This window comes from Podarcis cretensis (assembly GCF_951804945.1).
Source record: "Podarcis cretensis genome assembly, chromosome: 8".
NCBI classification, from domain to species: Eukaryota; Metazoa; Chordata; class Lepidosauria; order Squamata; family Lacertidae; genus Podarcis; species Podarcis cretensis.
Genome location: NC_137177.1, coordinates 5,097,466 through 5,115,582, shown reverse-complemented (window position 1 = coordinate 5,115,582; position 18,117 = coordinate 5,097,466). Strand labels below are relative to the sequence as shown.

Below are 18,117 nucleotides of genomic sequence, written 5' to 3'. Positions count from 1 at the left end.
CACTGAGGGTTCTGAAAGGGGATGAGGCAGATTCCAGGAGCAGGAGAGATCCACCAGATTCTGGGGCAGACATCCTACTGCCTGCCTCTCCGGTTGCCTCGGCTCCAAAAGGATGTACAGTCGTAACTTGGATCTCAAATGCCTTGGCTCCCGAACAAATTGGCTCTTGAACGATCGAAACCCGGAAGCGAGTGTTCCGGTTTTGGAGTGGTTTTTGGAAGTCGAACATCTGACGCGGCTTCTGATTGGCTGCAGGATGCTCCCACAGCCAATCGGAGGCCGCACCTTGGTTTTCGAACAGTTCCGGGAGTTGAACGGACTCTGTTTGAGAACCAAGGTACAACTGCAGTAGATCTGGGAAAGTTTGAGATGAAAGGGCAGCCAGAGAGATCAGGGGATCCCCGCGGGGCGAGAGAAGGTTGCCGCATTTGGGACTTTGCGGTTTCGGAAAAAGTTGAGCAAGAGAAGACCTGGCCGAGATGCAGACGATGGTGACCTTTGTTGTGGAGAAAGAGGAGAGATGATGGTCATGCTTGAACCCCATGGGAAAAGCTGAGTGTGGGAAGATCCGAAAGAAAGTCATTCTTCAGACGGCAGACATAAACTCTGAAACTCATTTCCCTGGGAGGCAGGGGGTGGCCTCAACTTGGGTGGCAAAGATAGACAAATCGATGGCAGAGGAGATGACTGTCGAGGGCTGCGAGCCACAGGGGCCTTGTTCTCCCTCCGCTGCTGTTCTGCTCAGGTTCTGCTTGCAAGATGCGCATTCGGGCCGCTGGCTGGCATCTTTGAGAAGCGGGGTGCCGTAGATCAGACAACGTTTGTAGGTTTGCAACAAGTTTTGTGAGGAGGAGTATTGGAAGTATTGCTAAAATGGAGAAGGGGAAGGATGATTTGTTAAGAGATGTAAAGGCAATTTAAAGTTAAGAAATGCATAAAAGGTAAAGGGACCCCTGACCATTAGGTCCAGTTGTGACCGACTCTAGGGTTGCGGCGCTCATCTCGCTTTATTGGCCGAGGGAGCCGGCATACAGCTTCCGGGTCATGTGGCCAGCATGGCTAAGCCGCTTCTGGCAAACCAGAGCAGTGCACTAAAACGCTGTTTACCTTCTCACCGGAGTGGTACCTATTTATCTACTTGCACTTTGACGTGCTTTTGAACTGCTAGGTTGGCAGGAGCAGGGACCGAGCAACGGGAGCTCATCCCGTCACGGGGATTCGAACCGCCGACCTTCCGATTGGCAAGTCCTAGGCTCTGTGGTTTAACCCACAGCGCCACCTGTGTCCCTAAGAAATGCATAAGAAGTGGTTAAAACAGTGGATCATCAGAGGTGCTGATGAAAGTCTAAAAAGATTGTAAAAGTGATAAGTTTTGTGGTACATTTTATAATTTATATGTTAAAATCAATAAAAGTTATTTTTAAAAAAGAGAGAAGCGGGGTGCTGGACTCCCCTTTGTGGCCTGTTCCAGCTACGGTCTCAACGCTGTGAACATGCACAGGTAGATTCAGGACACCTAGCGGCGTTCCACTGAGGACGCCCTTGCCTCCCTTTCCTGCTCGTGCCCTTCTGCCAGTCTGGGAAGAAGGAGGCTGGCCCCGTCGTGGCCGGATCCTGCGACGCGTGGCAGGGGAAGTGTCTCTCGCGAGGCCTCTGCCCAGTGGGCTCCCCCTGCTTGGCGCTTCTCACCCGGCTGTGTGTCTCCCTCTCTCTTCTGCTCCCTCAGCTCTGCCGCAAGCACAAGGTGGGCGTCCTGTACTGCAAAGCCGACCAGAGCTCTGAGGAGGAGATGTACAACAACGAAGAGGCCGGCCCGGCCTTTGAGGAGTTCCTGGCGCTGCTGGGGGAGAAGGTGTGCCTCAGGGGTTTCGACAAGTATGCCGCCCAGCTGGACACCAAAAGTAGGTCCCTCCGGCCATTTGCTGGGGGCAGGCAGAAGGCCGGCTGCTCTCTGTCCCCCCGAAACCTCCCGTTCCCCAACTCTCTCTGGCTGCTCGGGGGGAGGCTGTGAAGGAGCCACCCAGTCCATCCCTCCTCTCCACCCACTAGTCCCCGCTGCCAGTCCCTCCTGAGCCTCTCTCCTGCTTGCTTTTGCCTTCCAGCCGACTCCACAGGCACCCACTCTCTCTACACCACCTACCAGGGGTACGAGATCATGTTCCACGTCTCCACGATGCTTCCTTACACCCCCAACAATAGGCAGCAGGTACGAGAGTGGGGTTGCATATTTTTTTAAGAAAAAGATTTATCTGATCAGATTATAAGATGTGGGATCTTCGCTGTTTATTTTGTTGGTTCTGCAGCTTGCAGAACCGCCTTGTGTTCTAGCAATGAAGAAGAAAAGCCGTGTGCAAATTAAAACGGAAAATGAAATTAAAATGTTGGGTCTCCCTGACCCCAGAGAGCAAGGAATGCTGGACATGTTCTGAACTGTATCGTTTGCACACGTGGCCCTGGGTCTGGATGAAAATGCATTTGAGGAACACTTCAGATGAATAACTGAGACCCCCTCTGTCTGTCTCCTCCTTCCTCCTCCAGCTGCTCAGGAAGAGGCACATTGGGAACGACATTGTCACCATCATCTTCCAGGAGCCGGGGGCTCTGCCCTTTACCCCCCAGAACATCCGCTCCCATTTCCAGCATGTCTTCGTCATCGTCCGGGCCCAGAATCCCTGCACAGAGAACGTTTGCTACAGGTAACACCCCCTCCCTGAAAGGGGCCCCAAGCTCATCCCACAGACTCTCTGGCAGAATCATCAAATGGTGCAGTTGGAATGGGCTCCAGGGTCATCTAGTCCAACCCCCTGCAATAGTCATTCTAGAAGGGTCTGGTAGGAGGGAGGAAGCCCCTCAGGCAGAGCTGACGCTAGTCAGGAGGAATGCTTATCCTCTGGGCCAAGTGAGCTTTTGAGGTGACCAGGGGCAAATTTGACGAGTGGGCGGGGCCACCCTTTATTCCGCCCATCACATGAGGTCATCACGACCTCATTCAGCTGAAACAGGAGGCAGGAGAAGAGGCAAGCCAAGATGCAGAGATGAGTTCGGCTGGTTAAGTGGCCCAGGTGTCTGCCCCTCCTGCTGTGACCAGCTCCCCTCCTCCCTGGTCTCCCAGAACCAGGAGAGGCATGAAAAGAGTGGAGAGAAGGTTGGCTTCACGCAGGCTAAGGCTCTGATTGCTTGGGGGAAACCCTGGAGAGGTGGAGACTGAGATGGCGGAAGGGAGGTGGGAACTTTCAGTCTGGGCAACTGATCTGTGGAGCAAGACCTACCAGGGATGAACTGCTGGACTCATGAGGCCTGACCCTCAGCCAAGTCATAGCATTGGAAGGGACCCCAAGGCTCGTCCAGCCCAGAAATCACAAGCCTGCGTGTGTTTTGGCTAATAACGAATTAACTCCCATGGTGTGATTTACTGCCGGCTGGCTCCTGCTTTCTGCTTGGTCCAAGCTGTGCTTCCCCTCTCTCCTTCCGTGTCCCCAGCGTGGCGGTGACCCGCTCCAAAGACGTCCCTCCCTTTGGGCCAGCCATCCCCAGCCGAGCTGCCTTCCACAAATCCGACGTCTTCCGGGACTTCCTGCTGGCCAAGGTGATCAACGCTGAGAACGCGGCCCACAAGTCGGACAAGTTCCACACGATGGCCACGCGGACACGGCAGGAGTACCTGAAGGACCTGGCGGAGAACTGCGTCACCAGCACGCCCATTGACTCCACGGGGAAGTTCAACCTGATCTCGCTGGCCTCCAAGAAGAAGGAGAAGACGAAAGCCCGGCCGGGGGCCGAGCAGCACAGCGCTGGGGCCATTGCGTGGCACGTGCAGGCGCAGGATTACACCCAGGGGCTGGAGATCGAGTGCATCTTGGGCATCTCCAACGAGTTTGTCGTTCTCTTGGACCTGGGCACCAAGGAGGTGGTCTTCAACTGCTTTTGCGCGGACGTGATCGGGTGGACGCCGGACGCGTTCAGCATCAAGATCTTCTACGGGCGCGGGGACCACATTTTCATCCGGGCCCTGGAGAGCAACCCGGAGGACATCAAGGAGATTGTGCAGCGGCTGAAGGTCAGTGACATTAAGTCAGGATAACACCCTTAGATCCTTGGGCCCTTTGCATGCCTGCGAGGAGCAGATGGGAGTTTGAAACCAAGTTGGGAAACCAAGCCTTATTTAGGAGGAGTGGTAGAGGGAGTTGGGGGAAAGAGAAGTGGGGGTTGATGTAAAAGAATACAGTGGTACCTCAGTACCTCGGTAGCTTCAGGTTACAGACGCTTCAGGTTACAGACTCCGCTAACCCGGAAATAATACCTCGGAACTTTGCTTCAGGATGAGAACAGAAATCGTGCGGCGGCAGCGGCAGCGGGAGGCCCCATTAGCTAAAGTGGTGCTTCAGGTTAAGAACAGACCTCCAGAATGAATTAAGTTTTTAACCCTAGGTACCACTGTATCTGAAAGGCTGTCCCATGGAAGTGGGAGTTTTCCAATGAGCCAGTGTTTTCAAATGACAGGCAAGGAGATTGCGACTAAAGCTTAGGAATAACTTCCTGATGATCAGAGCCGTTACAGAGAAATCAAGATAATAAACGTTTCATAAAAGAACGGGACTGGTCTACTGAATATTTACAGATAAATTGCAGACAGGTAAAAACATTGGCAGGGTTATTGTAATAACCTGTAGTTTCATAAGGGTATATATTTAAAGTAGTTACTTAAATGAGCAAATTAAATGAATTCGGATATGGAGAAGATATTAAAAAATAAATTCAAGGAACCGCAGAAAGAGGGGGAAGCTTTGAAATGCTAAAATGATTGTAAAATTAATGAAATGTATAAACCTGATAAGTATAAATAAATAAATAAAATTATGGGGGGGGAAGCAGATTGCAACTAAAGCTTAGGAATAACGTTGTGATGGTCAGAGCCGCTGCAGAGCGGAACGGTCTCCTTCGGAAGGTGGCAGTGGCATGTGGTTGGTGGACTGGGGGGGCTAGACTGGTCCCCTAAATGTTCCCAGTAAATTAAAGTAAAGGTAAAGGGACCCCTGACCATTAGGTCCAGTCGTGGCCAACTGGGGTTGCGGCACTCATTTCGCTTTATTAGCCGAGGGAGCTGGCATATACAGCTTCCGGGTCATGTGGCCAGCATGACTAAGCCGCTTCTGGCGAACCGGAGCAGCGCACAGAAATGCCGTTTACCTTCCCACCAGAGAGGTACCTATTTATCTACTTGCACTTTGATGTGCTTTCGAACTGCTAGGTTGGCAGGAGCAGGGACCGAGCAACGGGAGCTCACCCCGTCGAGGGGATTCGAACCGCCGACCTTCTGATTGGCAAGCCCTAGGCTCTGGGGTTTAACCCACAGCGCCACCCACATCCCTCCCAGTAAATTAATAAAGTGTTAAAGCCCAGCGCCTCCTTCCCAGAGCCTGGAAAGCTGCTGCCCGGCTTAGTCACAACACCCCACACATGTCCTGGTAAACCAGCGCCTCTGGCCGTAACTGTTCCCCTACGAAAAATTTCACCGCCTGCCACTGGAAGATGGGGTGCAATCCTTCATTTAAGTTTCTTAAGCAGAGGTTGAGCGGTGATCCCTCAGATGACCCTCGGGATCACTTACGGTTCCATTCTTCTTTGCCCCTTCCGACCCTTTCCCTAGGTCATGACCTCTGGCTGCGAGACGGTGGAGATGACACTGCGGAGGAACGGGCTGGGGCAGCTGGGCTTCCACGTGAAGTTTGACGGGACGGTGGCCGAGGTGGAGGACTACGGCTTTGCCTGGCAGGCAGGGCTGCGCCAGGGCAGCCGGCTGGTGGAGATCTGCAAGGTGGCCGTGGTCACACTCAGCCATGACCAGATGATCGACTGGCTGCGCACCTCTGTGACGGTGAAGGTGGTCATCGTCCCGCCGCATGAGGACGGCGTCCCTCGCAGGTAACGTCGGCCTTGCTTTGCGTCCAACACCTGGCAGGCTGGCTGCAGCAAAAGGACCCCTGTGGCGCCACACAGCTGTCTTTTTCTGCACCAAACCGTTGTGCTGTGCCAAGAGGATGCAGCCGTGCCCATCGGGTGGCCTCGCATGGACCCCTTTTGCACGCTTTTGCTCCCGCTGCACATTGCAGAGCTGGCAAGGGCTGTGGAAGCAGCGTTGCCAGTGTCTGATGTGCAAGGCAGGAGGCTGGTTCGGGGTCGTTGGCAAACAGCTTGTGCAGCCTCTGGTGGAGGAGATCCCGCCTGCTCCTGAGGAAGGGCCGTCCTGAAGTTCAGTTAGACTGTTGTTTAGTCATGTCTGACTCTTCATGACCCCATGGACCAGGGCACTTCTGTCTTCCACTGCCTCCCGCAGTTTGGTCAAACTCATGCTGGTAGCTTCGAGAACACTGTCCCACCATCTTGTCCTCTGTCGTCCCCTTCTCCTTGTGCCCTCCATCTTTCCCAACACCAGGGTCTTTTCCAGGGAGTCTTCTCTTCTCCTGAGGTGGCCAAAGTCTTGGAGCCTCAGCTTCACGATCTGTCCTTCCAGTGAGCACTCAGGGCTTATTTCCTTCAGAATGGAGAGGTTTGATCTTGCAGTCCATGGGACTCTCAAGAGTCTCCTCCAGCACCAGAATTCAAAAGCATCCATTCTTCGGCGATCAGTTAGACTACAGCTCCCATATTGGCCATGCTGGCTGGGACTGATGGGAATTGGAGTCTCAGCATCATTTGGGTGGCGCCCGGGTCTCCATTACTGTCCCCGTGAGTGATGGGCAAGGCTTGTGGCTGATGTTGCAGTAGACGCTCAGTTCTGCCTCAAGCAACATATCCATTTAGGCTTGGGCACTGTGGGTTAAACCACAGAACCTAGGACTTGCCGATCAGAAGGTCGGTGGTTCGAATCTCTGGGGCGGGGTGAGCTCCCATTGCTTGGTCCCTGCTTCTGCCAACCTAGCAATTCGAAAGCACCTCAAAGTGCAAGTAGATACCGCTTCGGCGGGAAACGCCGTTTCCGTGCACTGCTCTGGTTCGCCAGAAGCGGCTTAGTCATGCTGGCCACATGACCCGGAAGCTGTACACCGGTTCCCTCGGCCACTAAAGCGAGATGAGCGCCACAACCCCAGAGTCGGTCACGACTGGACCTACTGGTCAGGGGTCCCTTCACCTTTACCTTTAATACTACTACTACTACTACTACTACTACTAATAATAATAATAATTTATTTATACCCCGCCCATCTGGCTGGGTCTCCCCAGCCACTCTGGGTGGCTTCCAACAAAACACTAAAATACAATAACCTATTAAACATTAAAAGCTTCTCTAAACAGGGCTGCCTTTAGATGTCTTCTAAAAGTTTGGTAGTTATTTTTCTCTTTGACATCTGGTTTCTTAGTCTTTAGCATGAACTCAAAATAGCATGCAACACAGTCTCCTAACCAATGAGCTTGTATTTTCTCTATTCCATACCACTTGGGGAGATCTGACAAACCATTGAGCAAAGCCTTTGCATAGACAGATGTTTTAATGAACCACTGTTTGAGGTATTTCTTTTCCACTTTTGCTCCTGAACGCCACGAACAGCCATTTTCATCCACCTGTTCATTAGCAAGAACAGTCTAATCCACAGGGTCCTAATTAACCATTGCTTCATTTTCATAGGCTAACCCCACTTCATAAAGCTTAATAAAAAGATACAGTGGTGCCTCGCAAGACGAAAAGAATCTGTTCCGCGAGTCTCTTCGTCTAGCGGTTTTTTTCGTCTTGCGAAGCAAGCCCATCGACGACTTAGCGGATTAGCGCTATTAGCGGTTTAGCGGCTTTTAGCGGCTTAGCAGATAAGCGGCTTAGAAAAAGGGGGGGAAGGAAAAAAAAACGCAGGAACTCGCAAGACATTTTCGTCTTGCGAAGCAAGCCCATAGGAAATTCGTTTTGCGAAGCACCTCCAAAACGGAAAACTCTTTCGTCTAGCGAGTTTTCCGTCTTGCGAGGCATTCGTCTTGCGGGGCACCACTGTACTGTGTCCACTTATAGTACTCTGGCAAACAAGTGGTTATTTCCCGATCCCAACTAAAATACAAGCCTAATGCTTCAAGCTGCTTTCGCATGTTCCGAATATTTCTTTGTGTCCAGTCTGCTGGATGCAAGCCATGATCAATATCCGCCTTCTCTGCAGGTAATCGAAATGCATCCCATCCCATTGGATTTATCACCTGAAATCCTCTCCTCATTTTCTGAAACCGTGCTATCGTGTCACTTATGGTGTACTGTTTGCTGTTACGGTTTTTATTAATTGCCCAGCTGTCAACCTAAGGTCCCAGGAGGTTTCAGGGTGTGTGGCGAGGTGGTCGCTCAACCTTTCTTCTTGCCCCAAGTGCTGGAGCAGTGGGGAGAGGGGAGTTTGGGTGTCTTGTGGCCTTTGTCTCCCTAGCGCAACATATCCATGTTTCAAAAGAGACTTCTTGCAGTTTGGAAAGTGACAGAGAAATGCCTTGAGAAATGTGGGGTGGGTGGATGAGTGATGAGGGGAAGCCTAGAAATCAGGAAAGAGGCAGGATGGAGGCTCAGTGTTGTCTAAAGGTACCCCTGACCGTAAGGTCCAGTCGCGGACAACTCTGGGGTTGCGGCGCTCATCTCGCTTTATTGGCCGAGGGAGCCGGCGTACAGCTTCCGGGTCATGTGGCCAGCATGACTAAGCCACTTCTGGGGAACCAGAGCAGTGCACGCAAATGCCGTTTACCTTCCCACCGGAGTGGTACCTATTTATCTACTTGCATTTTGACGTGCTTTCGAACTGCTAGGTTGGCAGGAGCAGGGACTGAGCAACGGGAGCTCACCCCGTCGCGGGGATTCGAACCGCTGACCTTCCGATCGGCAAGCCCTAGGCTCTGTGGTTTAACCCACAGCGCCACCCGCGTCCCCCCAGTGTTGTCTAAGCGCCCCATAAACCAATCAGAGCAGATGGCTCAGTAAAGATAAAGACTCAATAAAGACTGACTACCATCTAATCTCTGCAATAAGCTTTGTGCACGGAAATCAGGATGGCTGGTCCAACGTTTGGATTTTGCTAATTCCGTACAACCCCATGATCTCGTTCCTGGGCAGTCACTGCCAGTTCCAGCTCCCCCTAAACACATGCCAAGTGAGGAAATATTTTGAGCCAATGGGCTTCACATTACTCTAGTTTCAATTCCTCACGATCCCTTTTTGCTCCTGTATGTGATCTGTAAATTTGGCCCCTTTCTGCTCTCCTCCAACTCCAGGTCATTTGTGAACAAGTTAGCAAGCAGAGGCCCAAGCGATGCTTGAGGGACTTTCCACATACCTGTTCTCTGGTTCTCCTGTTCCTTAACCAGTTACCAGTCCATGGTGGAATCTAGACACATATAAAAAAAACACTGTGGAAATGCTTTTTTCCCCCATATTGAAAAATGTATTGAATTCGCCATAAGGCTAACAATAGCCATCTAGTGTTACATTTGTTTATTGCACTTTACAACACACTCACAACATTTTATTTGCAGCTGTAGAGCTGAATCCCGTGACAGGCCCTCTCCTGTTAATCTGTGTCTGCTACGCTTACTCAAGAGTCTTTGGTGAGGGACGTGATCAGTGGCTTTTGGAGAGTCTTAAGTACACAGAAGTTCCTGTATCACCCCTTTCCAGTCGCGGACGACTCTGGGGTTGCGGCGCTCATTTCGCTTTATTGGCTGAGGGAGCCAGCGTCCAGCTTCTGGGTCATGTGGCCAGCATGACCAAGCCGTTTCTGGCGAACCAGAGCAGCGCACAAAAACACCGTTGACCTTCCCGCCGGAGCGGTGCCTATTTATCCACTTGCACTTTGACATGCTATCGTACTGCTATTGTACTGCTAGGTTGGCAGGAGCTGGGACTGAGCAACGGGAACTCACCCTGTCGTGGGGATTCGAACCGCCGACCTTCCGGTTGACAAGCCCTAGACTCTGTGGTTTAGACCACCCGTGTCCCTATGCTTATAGCATAATAATAATAACTTATTTATTTATACCCCGCCCATCTGGCTGAGTTTCCCCAGCCACTCTGGGCAACTCCCAACAGATTAAAAACAGAATAAAATATCAAATATTAAAAACTTCTGTACAGGGTTGCCATCAGATGTCTTCTCAAAGTCAGCTAGTTGTTCATTTCCTTGACATCTGATGGGAGGACGTTCCACGGGGCGGGAGCCACCACTGAGAAGGCCCTGTGCCTGGTTCCCTGTAGCTTCACTTCTCGCAGAGAGGGAACCACCAGAAGGCCCTCGGAGCTGGACCTCAGTGTCCGGGCCAAACGATGGGGGTAGAGACGCTCCTTCAGGTTAGACACTGCAGGGGGTTGGACTAGATGACTTTGGGGTTCCCTTCCAACTCTACAGTTCTAGAATTCTGTGACTTGACCCTGAAGAAGCCTTGCTGGCCCTCCTCCAGCAAAAGTTGTTCTTCCAAAGGCCTGGCCATTCTGTCTTGGGACGATGCTTTCCGCCCGTTTCCCAGGAGCAGAGGCTAACAGAGAGCGAGGACGGGTGTGCTGACACCCTACTCAGGACTGACTGCATTGCTCAGGAATGAGGGCTCCCTGGGGGGGAATCTGGGCCACACCCTGCATTGCTGGAACGTAACCATGCCGGCGTACAGCTGTTTTGCGCCTGAGGAGTCTGGGGGAGGAGAGCGAGGAGCCGTTTCAGATGTCGGTTCAGGATTCAGATCCGCTCCAGGCCTCCCAGTCGCCAGAGCAGGAGGGAACAGTCCCTGGCTCAAGTCCAGAGTCTAGCGGGGAGGGCAGCACAGAGCCCGGCCCCTGCGCATCATCTCTCCCAGGTTGTAGTCAGTGGATGCTTGGGAGCAATCGTTGCAAGACCGGTGGTAGATGTCCTGTTACTGAGCAAACTCTTATTCTGGTGAGCGAGACATCAGCGGGGGGTAGAGATGGAGTTACCGTATTTTTCGCTCCATAAGATGCACCTGACCATAAGACGCTAGTAGTTTTTAGAGGAGGAAAACAAGAAAAAAAATATTCTGAATGAAACTGTGGATGTATGATTTTTGTGGTTCATGCTGTGGCCACAAACATGTGATTTGATGGTGAGTTTGGAGTAGCCCAATGCAAAAATCCTGAGAATCCATGTGGATCCATGCTTTGTAACTACGTTTTTGCACCATTGCATGATCTGCTTTTCGCCCCGGGCAATTCGGCTCCAGGGACCACGCATTTGCTCCATAAGAAGCATAGACATTTCCCCTTACTTTCTAGGAAGAAAAAAGTGTGTCTTATGGAGCGAAAAATACGGTACTCCTGGTTCTTTAGCCATTGTCCTCTTGACATTGATCCTGATCTAAACAGCATCCGAACGCTTCTTGCCAGAAGACAGCATGGCCAAGTGGTGGGCAAGAGTTTTACACATGGACCCTTTGTGGGGGTGAGGTGGGGGGGGGGCCTTCTGGGTTTGCATGCCACAGCTGACCACAGGCAGGTTGCCGACTCAGCCTCCCATCTGTAAACATTAGTGTTGTCGTTGTTGTGGTTGTTCAGAGGTTTATTACCTGCCCTTCACCGACACGTCCCCAGGGCAGCTCACGGCACTTTAAAACCCAGAATTAAAAGCAAGCCAGAACAAATAATGGCCATGGGAAGAGGGTGCGTCCTGCAGACACGCATTTCAGGTGTGACTTCAGCATCCGGCCGGAAGCTGCGGGGAGGGAATTCCTCAGCAAGGGGGGAAGGCGAGCTTTGCGGTTCCTGTTTTTTAAGCGCTTTGGATGTGAAAAGCTGCGTTTGCAGCAAGCGAGGTGAGGACGGCGAGCGTTTCATGCTGGCTTTTCCCAGACTCCCCTTTTTGGGAAGTTCTCCACCCTGCGTGGCCCCTTTCCGCTCCCGCCTGCGAGTGGGCTGCTCTTACTCATCTCCTCTAGAGGAGGCGGGTGCATAGAGCCTGCAAAGAGTTAAGTAGCATCCTCGCGAGCCCCAGCTGTGCCCTTGGCCTCTCCAGCTTCCTGCCTGATTCGCCAGGTGTGGTTGGGAGAGCAAGTTGAGGCACCCCTCGGCTTGCCGGCAAGTCCGCCCTCCTTCCGCCCCCCCCCAACCAAATTGCCGGTGCCGAATGGAGCGCACGAGCCCAATGGCTGAACTGGCACTGAGGCGGCTGCTTGGCCTTACTCACCACAGAGCCAAGGGGGTGGGCAGTGGGGCTCCCACAGCAGAGGCAGTTATTGGAGGCCTTGAAATTTGAGTGGGATGGTGCTGTTGGGCCCTGAAAGCCGGCTCCGGCGCTAGGTGTTGCCGGGGGGGGGCCTCCCCTTGCCAAGGCTTGTTGCCAATGACTTCATCCTTCCCAGCACTGCTTTTTGGAGATCCAGCTGGCGGAGGGAGGAATCAGATGCTCGCTTTTGCTAGAGACTTGCCTGGGTGAGTGAAATCTGCAGCTCCGTGTGCTGTGCCCCCCCCCAGCAAACAGTAGCACCCCAGAGGAATGGGTACAGACCCACCTGGCCAGGGGGGGCCCATCACGAAGCGGGAGGGTGTCTCCATCAATCCCACGGAGCCTGGAGGCTGTTCCTCCCATTCTGAAAGCCAGCCTTCCCGCTGCGCCGGAAGTTCTGGTTTGGTGCAGAGGTGGCCGCTGGCCTTGAACCCTCCTGGGGTCTCCCAAGAGAGAGCCAGAAAAGAGGGGCTCCTTTTGGAATTGGGGGGCAGCCCAGAGACACGTGCTGGATGGGGAGAGTGGAGCGTGAGTCATGGCGAGAGATCTTTGCAAAGGTTGACTCAGCGTGATTCTTTGCTTCCGAGAATTGCATGGAAGTTCTTACATCAGGCCATTGGAGGATTGGAGCTGCAAAGTGTGTTTGGGGGGGGGGTCAATGAGCACAGCTCCCCACCACCTCTCTGAGCACATGTCTCTCTCCTTGTTTCATAAGCCGCACATCTTGGCAGCCCCTGCCGTGTGCATGACTCAGGTAACTGAAAAGTCCTTCCTCATGCAGCTCAGTGTTGGACTGTGGAACTCCCTCCCACAGGAGCAAGGGATGGCTTTAAAAGAGGGTGTGAGAAATACATGGAGGAGGAGGGGAGGGCTGTCGATGGCTCTTAGCCAGGATGACTATGCTGTGCCTTCACAGTTGGAGGCAGCGGCGCTCCTGACTGCTAATTGCTGGAAGTCACAGGAGATGGGGAGAGGACTTTTGTGCTCATATCCCGCTTGCGGGTTTACCTTGGCATAGTCTGGGCCTGATCCAGCAGCCAAGCTCTTCTTACTTGTTATTGTGGAGCCTCCAGCTCCAGAGGCAGTCTATCACGATTCCTGGGTTCTTAGGGTTAGGGTTAGGATCTGCTTACGTTGCCTCTGGCCTGGTGGAGGCCATGAGGGCAACTTCGATGGCGCTAGCAGCCTTTCTCAACCTGTGGGTCCCCAGATGTTGTTGAACTACAACTCCCATCACCCCTAGCTAGCAAGGCCAGAGCTCAGGGGGACCCACAGGTCGAGAACCGCTGCTCTAAAGGAAGAGTCGGAAGGGGTGTGGAGGGTCATCCAGCCCAACCCCGTGCCGTGCGGACGGTGGAGAGCTTTGCTCAGTGCGCCTCTGCTCTGCTCTCTCCCTCTGCAGGGGCTGGGCCGAGTCCTTCAAGATGAGCACCCTGGAGGCCAAGGGGGAGCAGGAGAGCCTGCCGGTGGGCTACCGGCCCCCCTACCGCAGCAACTCCGCCTGGCAGTGGAGCAGCTCTGCCACCCACGGCTCCTCGCAGCCGAGCCACGGCCAGTCCCAGTCCCTGACCAGGACCCCGAAGCAGAGCGCCGTGGCCCCTTACCGAGAGCCCCAGTCCCTGCATGGCAAGAGGTGAGGAGGAGGAGGGTGGTCGGGCGTGGGGCGGGGGGCGCTTGGCATGCTCAATTTCTCCCCCCTGGCAGCCTCGCCCTCCTGTTGCTGCTGCTGCATCCAACATCTTGGGAGCTTCCCGGCGGCTCTCCCTGCCTGCCAGTGCCCTTTGGACGGTCCTGCCGCAGAGCGCATGTGCCCTGTGGGTCATGACTCAAGCTCTTTCCTTCTCCCATTGCCTCCCCCCCCCCCCCTTGACTAATTGCTCCATTATCTCTCTCTGCTGAGGATGTTCAGAAGAGGCTCTGGCGTCAGACACATGTGCGGAGCTGCCTGCCGAGGCGCTGCTGGGCACCAGGGAGAGCGCTGAAGTTCCTCTTCCTGATACATCTCTCTCTCTCTCTCTCTCTCTCTCTCTCTCTCTCTCTCCCTCCCGCCAGGCCAGTGAGCTTCCCAGAAACGCCCCCAGCGCTCTCTTCCTCGCAGCCTGGGGCAGAGAGGATCCTGTCCTATCGCCAGCCCTCGGGCAGCTTCTCCATGCCAGGCTCTTCTGGGGCAGCGGCGGGGGCGACCTATGCCCGCTACAAGCCATCTCCAGAAAGGTAGGCACCGGGGGGGGGGCAACCCCAAGGGGGTCTCTGCACATCGGTTTCTCAGGTGGAAACCGGGCAAGGCCCTGCAGCGAGGGGGGAAGAAGGGCAAAGGGTTCGATTCTCAGCACAGAGAGAGTTTGGGACCCCAGCCCTGGGAGCTCTGGCCTTCGTTCCCAGGCTGCTGAATATTCCCCACCCCACCCCAGCAGGGGCGTCTTGCCAGGTTGGTTGGGGGACAGCAGGGCAGGGGGCTTCACCCATCACTCTGCATGGCAAGCAGTTGTGAAAGAAATAGGGACAAGAAGTAGCAAAGCTGCAGAGGCGCCTACCTGTTTCCTGCGATGTCCTTGGCGCTGCAACGTGTGACAAAAAGGTGCCAAGTGGCAGAGAAGGTTTGGCTGGCACCTTGTGATACCCTGCGAAGTGGGCGGGTGGAGGTGTTTGGGTTGGGAAAGGGCATTTTGCACCCTCCATCTCCTTTTTTCCTCTTCGTTCCCCTTCACGGCGACCCCGCGCAAACGGTGCCCGCTGCAAAATGCTTGGACGCTTCAGTGCCAGGCCCCACCCTGAGCACAAGGGGCGCCAGTCCTGCTGAGGTGGGGGGGCATTAGCCAGACGGGCAGCGCTTGGCGTGTGGGGGAGCGACGGGTCGGCCTGGCATGCGCTGGGCCACTTCAGAGAGGGCAGTGAAGGGGTTGAGCCAGGAAGGGGCAGCAGGCTGAGCTTGAGGTGCTGGCTGGCATCATGGCATGGTGCCTGAGAGAAGCATCCTCTCCCTTTCTCTAGGGGGCCGTTGCTGCCACTCCATCCAGCCTGGTTGGCATTAGCCATCGGCTGGCATGCCTAGTGAATGGGGACCCTCGCAGGGCACCAGTCAGGGCCTCAGAAACTGGGTCCTGCTGCAGCCTCTCCTTGCTCTCTCGCCCTCTGAAGCTGGAGAGTGGAGGAGGGTCTGGGGTGGGGTGCCCTTGCTGCCCCCTGCCCACCTGACTGGGGAAGAGGGCATCTTCTTCCTCTGGCCTGGGACTTGACTTGAGTCTTCCGCTGCAGCTCCTGCCCCGAGAGGTCGTGAAGCGTTGCTGCTCTGGGGGGGGGGGCCTGGAGAATGGTGGTCGGGGGGCTGTGTGCTGAGCCTCCCCATTTCCCTTCTACTCATCTCTTTCTGGGCTGTTCCTCCGTTGCCTGGGCCACCGAACTGAGGAGCGCTGCGCATCTTCATCCCCCTCCTTCCCTCTCCTCCCCCCTGCCACAAATTTGGTATTTTTAAAACCTGCTAATGAACGGGGAGGCAGCCTGGGTGGTGTTATTCGCCCCCCCTCCCAGCCTCAGTTTGCCTTCTTGAGCTGCCACCTGCCTCATTCCATCTCTCCTTTCTCTCTCTCTCTCCCAGTTCCACACACAGGTATGCAGCCCCACAGGCGCAGCGGCCCCTGATGCCCTTCGACCCCCTCTATGCCCACGAGGCAGCCTCCAACGGCGACTCTTGCTCTTCCTCCGGGGGGGTGGCCAGCCAGGAGAGCACCATGGAGAGGCCCAAGCCTGGTAAGGGGGTGTGGGGTTTCCAGGGGGGGCGGCGGGTTGTGGGACTGAGTTGGGGTCAGCCAGGGCCTTGCAGAGCCAGGCAGAGGCCCGGGCCAGGTAGATGATGATGATGATGATTTATTATTTGTACCCCGCCCATCTGGCTGGGTTTCCTCAGCCACTCTGGGCGGCTTCCACAAAGACCAAAAATACACTAAGATGTCAAAAATTCCCTGAACAGGGCTGCCTTCAGATTTATTCTAAATGTCAGGTAGTTGTTTATTTCCTTGACATCTGGTGGGAGGGCGTTCCACAGGGCAGGCACCACTACCAAGAAGACCCTCTGCCTGGTTCCCTGTAGCTTTGCTTCTTGCAGTGAGGGAACCGACAGAAGGCCCTCAGCGCTGGACCTCAGTGTCCGGGCAGAACGATGGGGGTGGAGACGCTTCTTCAGGTATACTGCCCCCCCTTTTTTTTACCCCCGGGATAACTGAAGCCTTATAACTAAAGTAAGTATATAAATAATTTTCACAAAAGTTATGCTGACAAATAATTTTATTTCAAGGCTTGAACCGTATCTGCATATACAGTGGTGCCTCGCAAGACGAAAATAATCCGTTCTGCGAGTTTCTTCATCTAGCGGTTTTTTCGTCTTGCGAAGCAACCCTATTAGCGGATTAGCGGATTAGCGCAATTAGCGGCTTAGTGACTATTAGCGGCTTAGCGGCTTAGAAAAGGGGGGGGGGGCGGAAAAAATCGCAAGGCTCGCAAGACGTTTTCGTCTTGCGAAGCAAGCCCATAGGGAAATTCGTGTTGCAAAGTGCATCGAAAAACGGAAAACCCTTTTGTCTAGCGGGTTTTTCGTCTTGCGAGGCATTCGTCTTGCGGGGCACCACTGTAAAGACAAAATGGAAAATATAGATGAATATGCTGACCAAGGCCCCCTTTTGGAATCGGAGGCCCGGGCCAAGTGGCCCATATGGACCCGCCCCCCTCTGTCTGGGCCTGGACTCAGCCCTTTATAGAATCATAAAATTGGGGGATTGGACTCCCCAGGAGTCATCCAGCCCAACCCCTGCAATGCGGGAATCGCAACTCAAGAAACCCTGACAGGTGTCTTATAGCTGTCTTTGGGGCACCCAGAGAGACTGTTCCATGGGGCTTCTGAGGACGCAGCCGTGGGGCAGGCGGGCAGGAGGTATTTGGGTCAGGCTTCTGGTTGTTCATCTAAGGATGCTGGGAGGAAGGGCGTGTTCACTTGCATGCCCCCCCCCGGTCACCTGCAGGCTGAGACTATGCTCCCATGTGGGTGATTTGGGGATACAACCAACCTCACAGGGTTGTTGTGGGGATAAAGGGGAGGGGAGGAGAACCATGTACAGCCCATTGATCTCCTTGGAGGGAAAGGTAATAAATCTAAATGTGATAAATATCCTCCACCAGGGCCAGGGCCTTCTCAGTGATGGCTCCGACCTGGTGGAATGCTCTGCCCCATGAGACCAGGGCCCTTCAGGATTTAACCTCCTTCCACAGGGCCTGTAAGGCAGAGCTGTTCCGCGTGGCTTTCAATCTGAACGTAGCCTTTATTCCCCTTCCTTCCCCCCTCCCCTTTTTATGAAGATTACCCGCTCTGGGATCCCACAGCTAATTCTCCCCTGGCCTCCTCACTGGCCCAAGTAGGACTAATTCAGCGAGCTAGCCCTGGTGATCATCTCATGTTTGTTGGATGGATTTCCCCCCCTAAATTGATTTTTTAATTCAGAATTTATTGTTATTCATGTTTTATACTGTTTTTTGTTGCATCAATTAAGTGTTTAAAATTTGTTGTTAGCTGCCCTGAGCTCGGTTTTCTGAACCGGGAAGGGCAGGGTATAAATAAAAAAATATTATTATTATTATTATTATTATTATAAATAATCATCCTAGCTCTGTGCTGGCCTAGGAGCAGCGCATCCCATGAGGCCAAAGCGGAAGCGCTTGCCCTGGGCTCTGGGCAAGGAAAGGAGGCTTCATGAGAGAAGCGCAGGCCTGTCGTGCCCGCCCCTTGCCAGCGAGCCTCAGCCCCATCTCTCACGCCTTGGACCAGGCTGAAGGGGGCCCCTCTCACGGGACCCAGCTGTGCTTCTGGAAGCCGCAGGAGGGGCGAAGGTTTTGTGTTTGAATGCTGCTTGCGGACTTCCCCTTAGGCTTCCCCTGGGCCTGATCTAGCAGCCAG

General features: G+C 54.0%; 1 protein-coding gene across 2 annotated transcripts in view; it reads left to right on the top strand.

Moving 5' to 3' along the window:
* The window catches only part of SIPA1L3 (signal induced proliferation associated 1 like 3), a 108,798-nt gene that overhangs the window by 63,174 nt on the left and 27,507 nt on the right, over positions 1-18,117 (top strand). For both annotated transcript variants that reach the window (XM_079985276.1, XM_079985277.1), the window contains exons 5-12: positions 1,727-1,901; positions 2,103-2,206; positions 2,539-2,696; positions 3,481-4,057; positions 5,648-5,922; positions 13,579-13,809; positions 14,229-14,390; positions 15,772-15,923. In XM_079985276.1, coding sequence (XP_079841402.1) covers positions 1,727-1,901; positions 2,103-2,206; positions 2,539-2,696; positions 3,481-4,057; positions 5,648-5,922; positions 13,579-13,809; positions 14,229-14,390; positions 15,772-15,923 — 1,834 coding nt within the window. The remainder of the gene's footprint in view (positions 1-1,726; positions 1,902-2,102; positions 2,207-2,538; positions 2,697-3,480; positions 4,058-5,647; positions 5,923-13,578; positions 13,810-14,228; positions 14,391-15,771; positions 15,924-18,117) is intronic.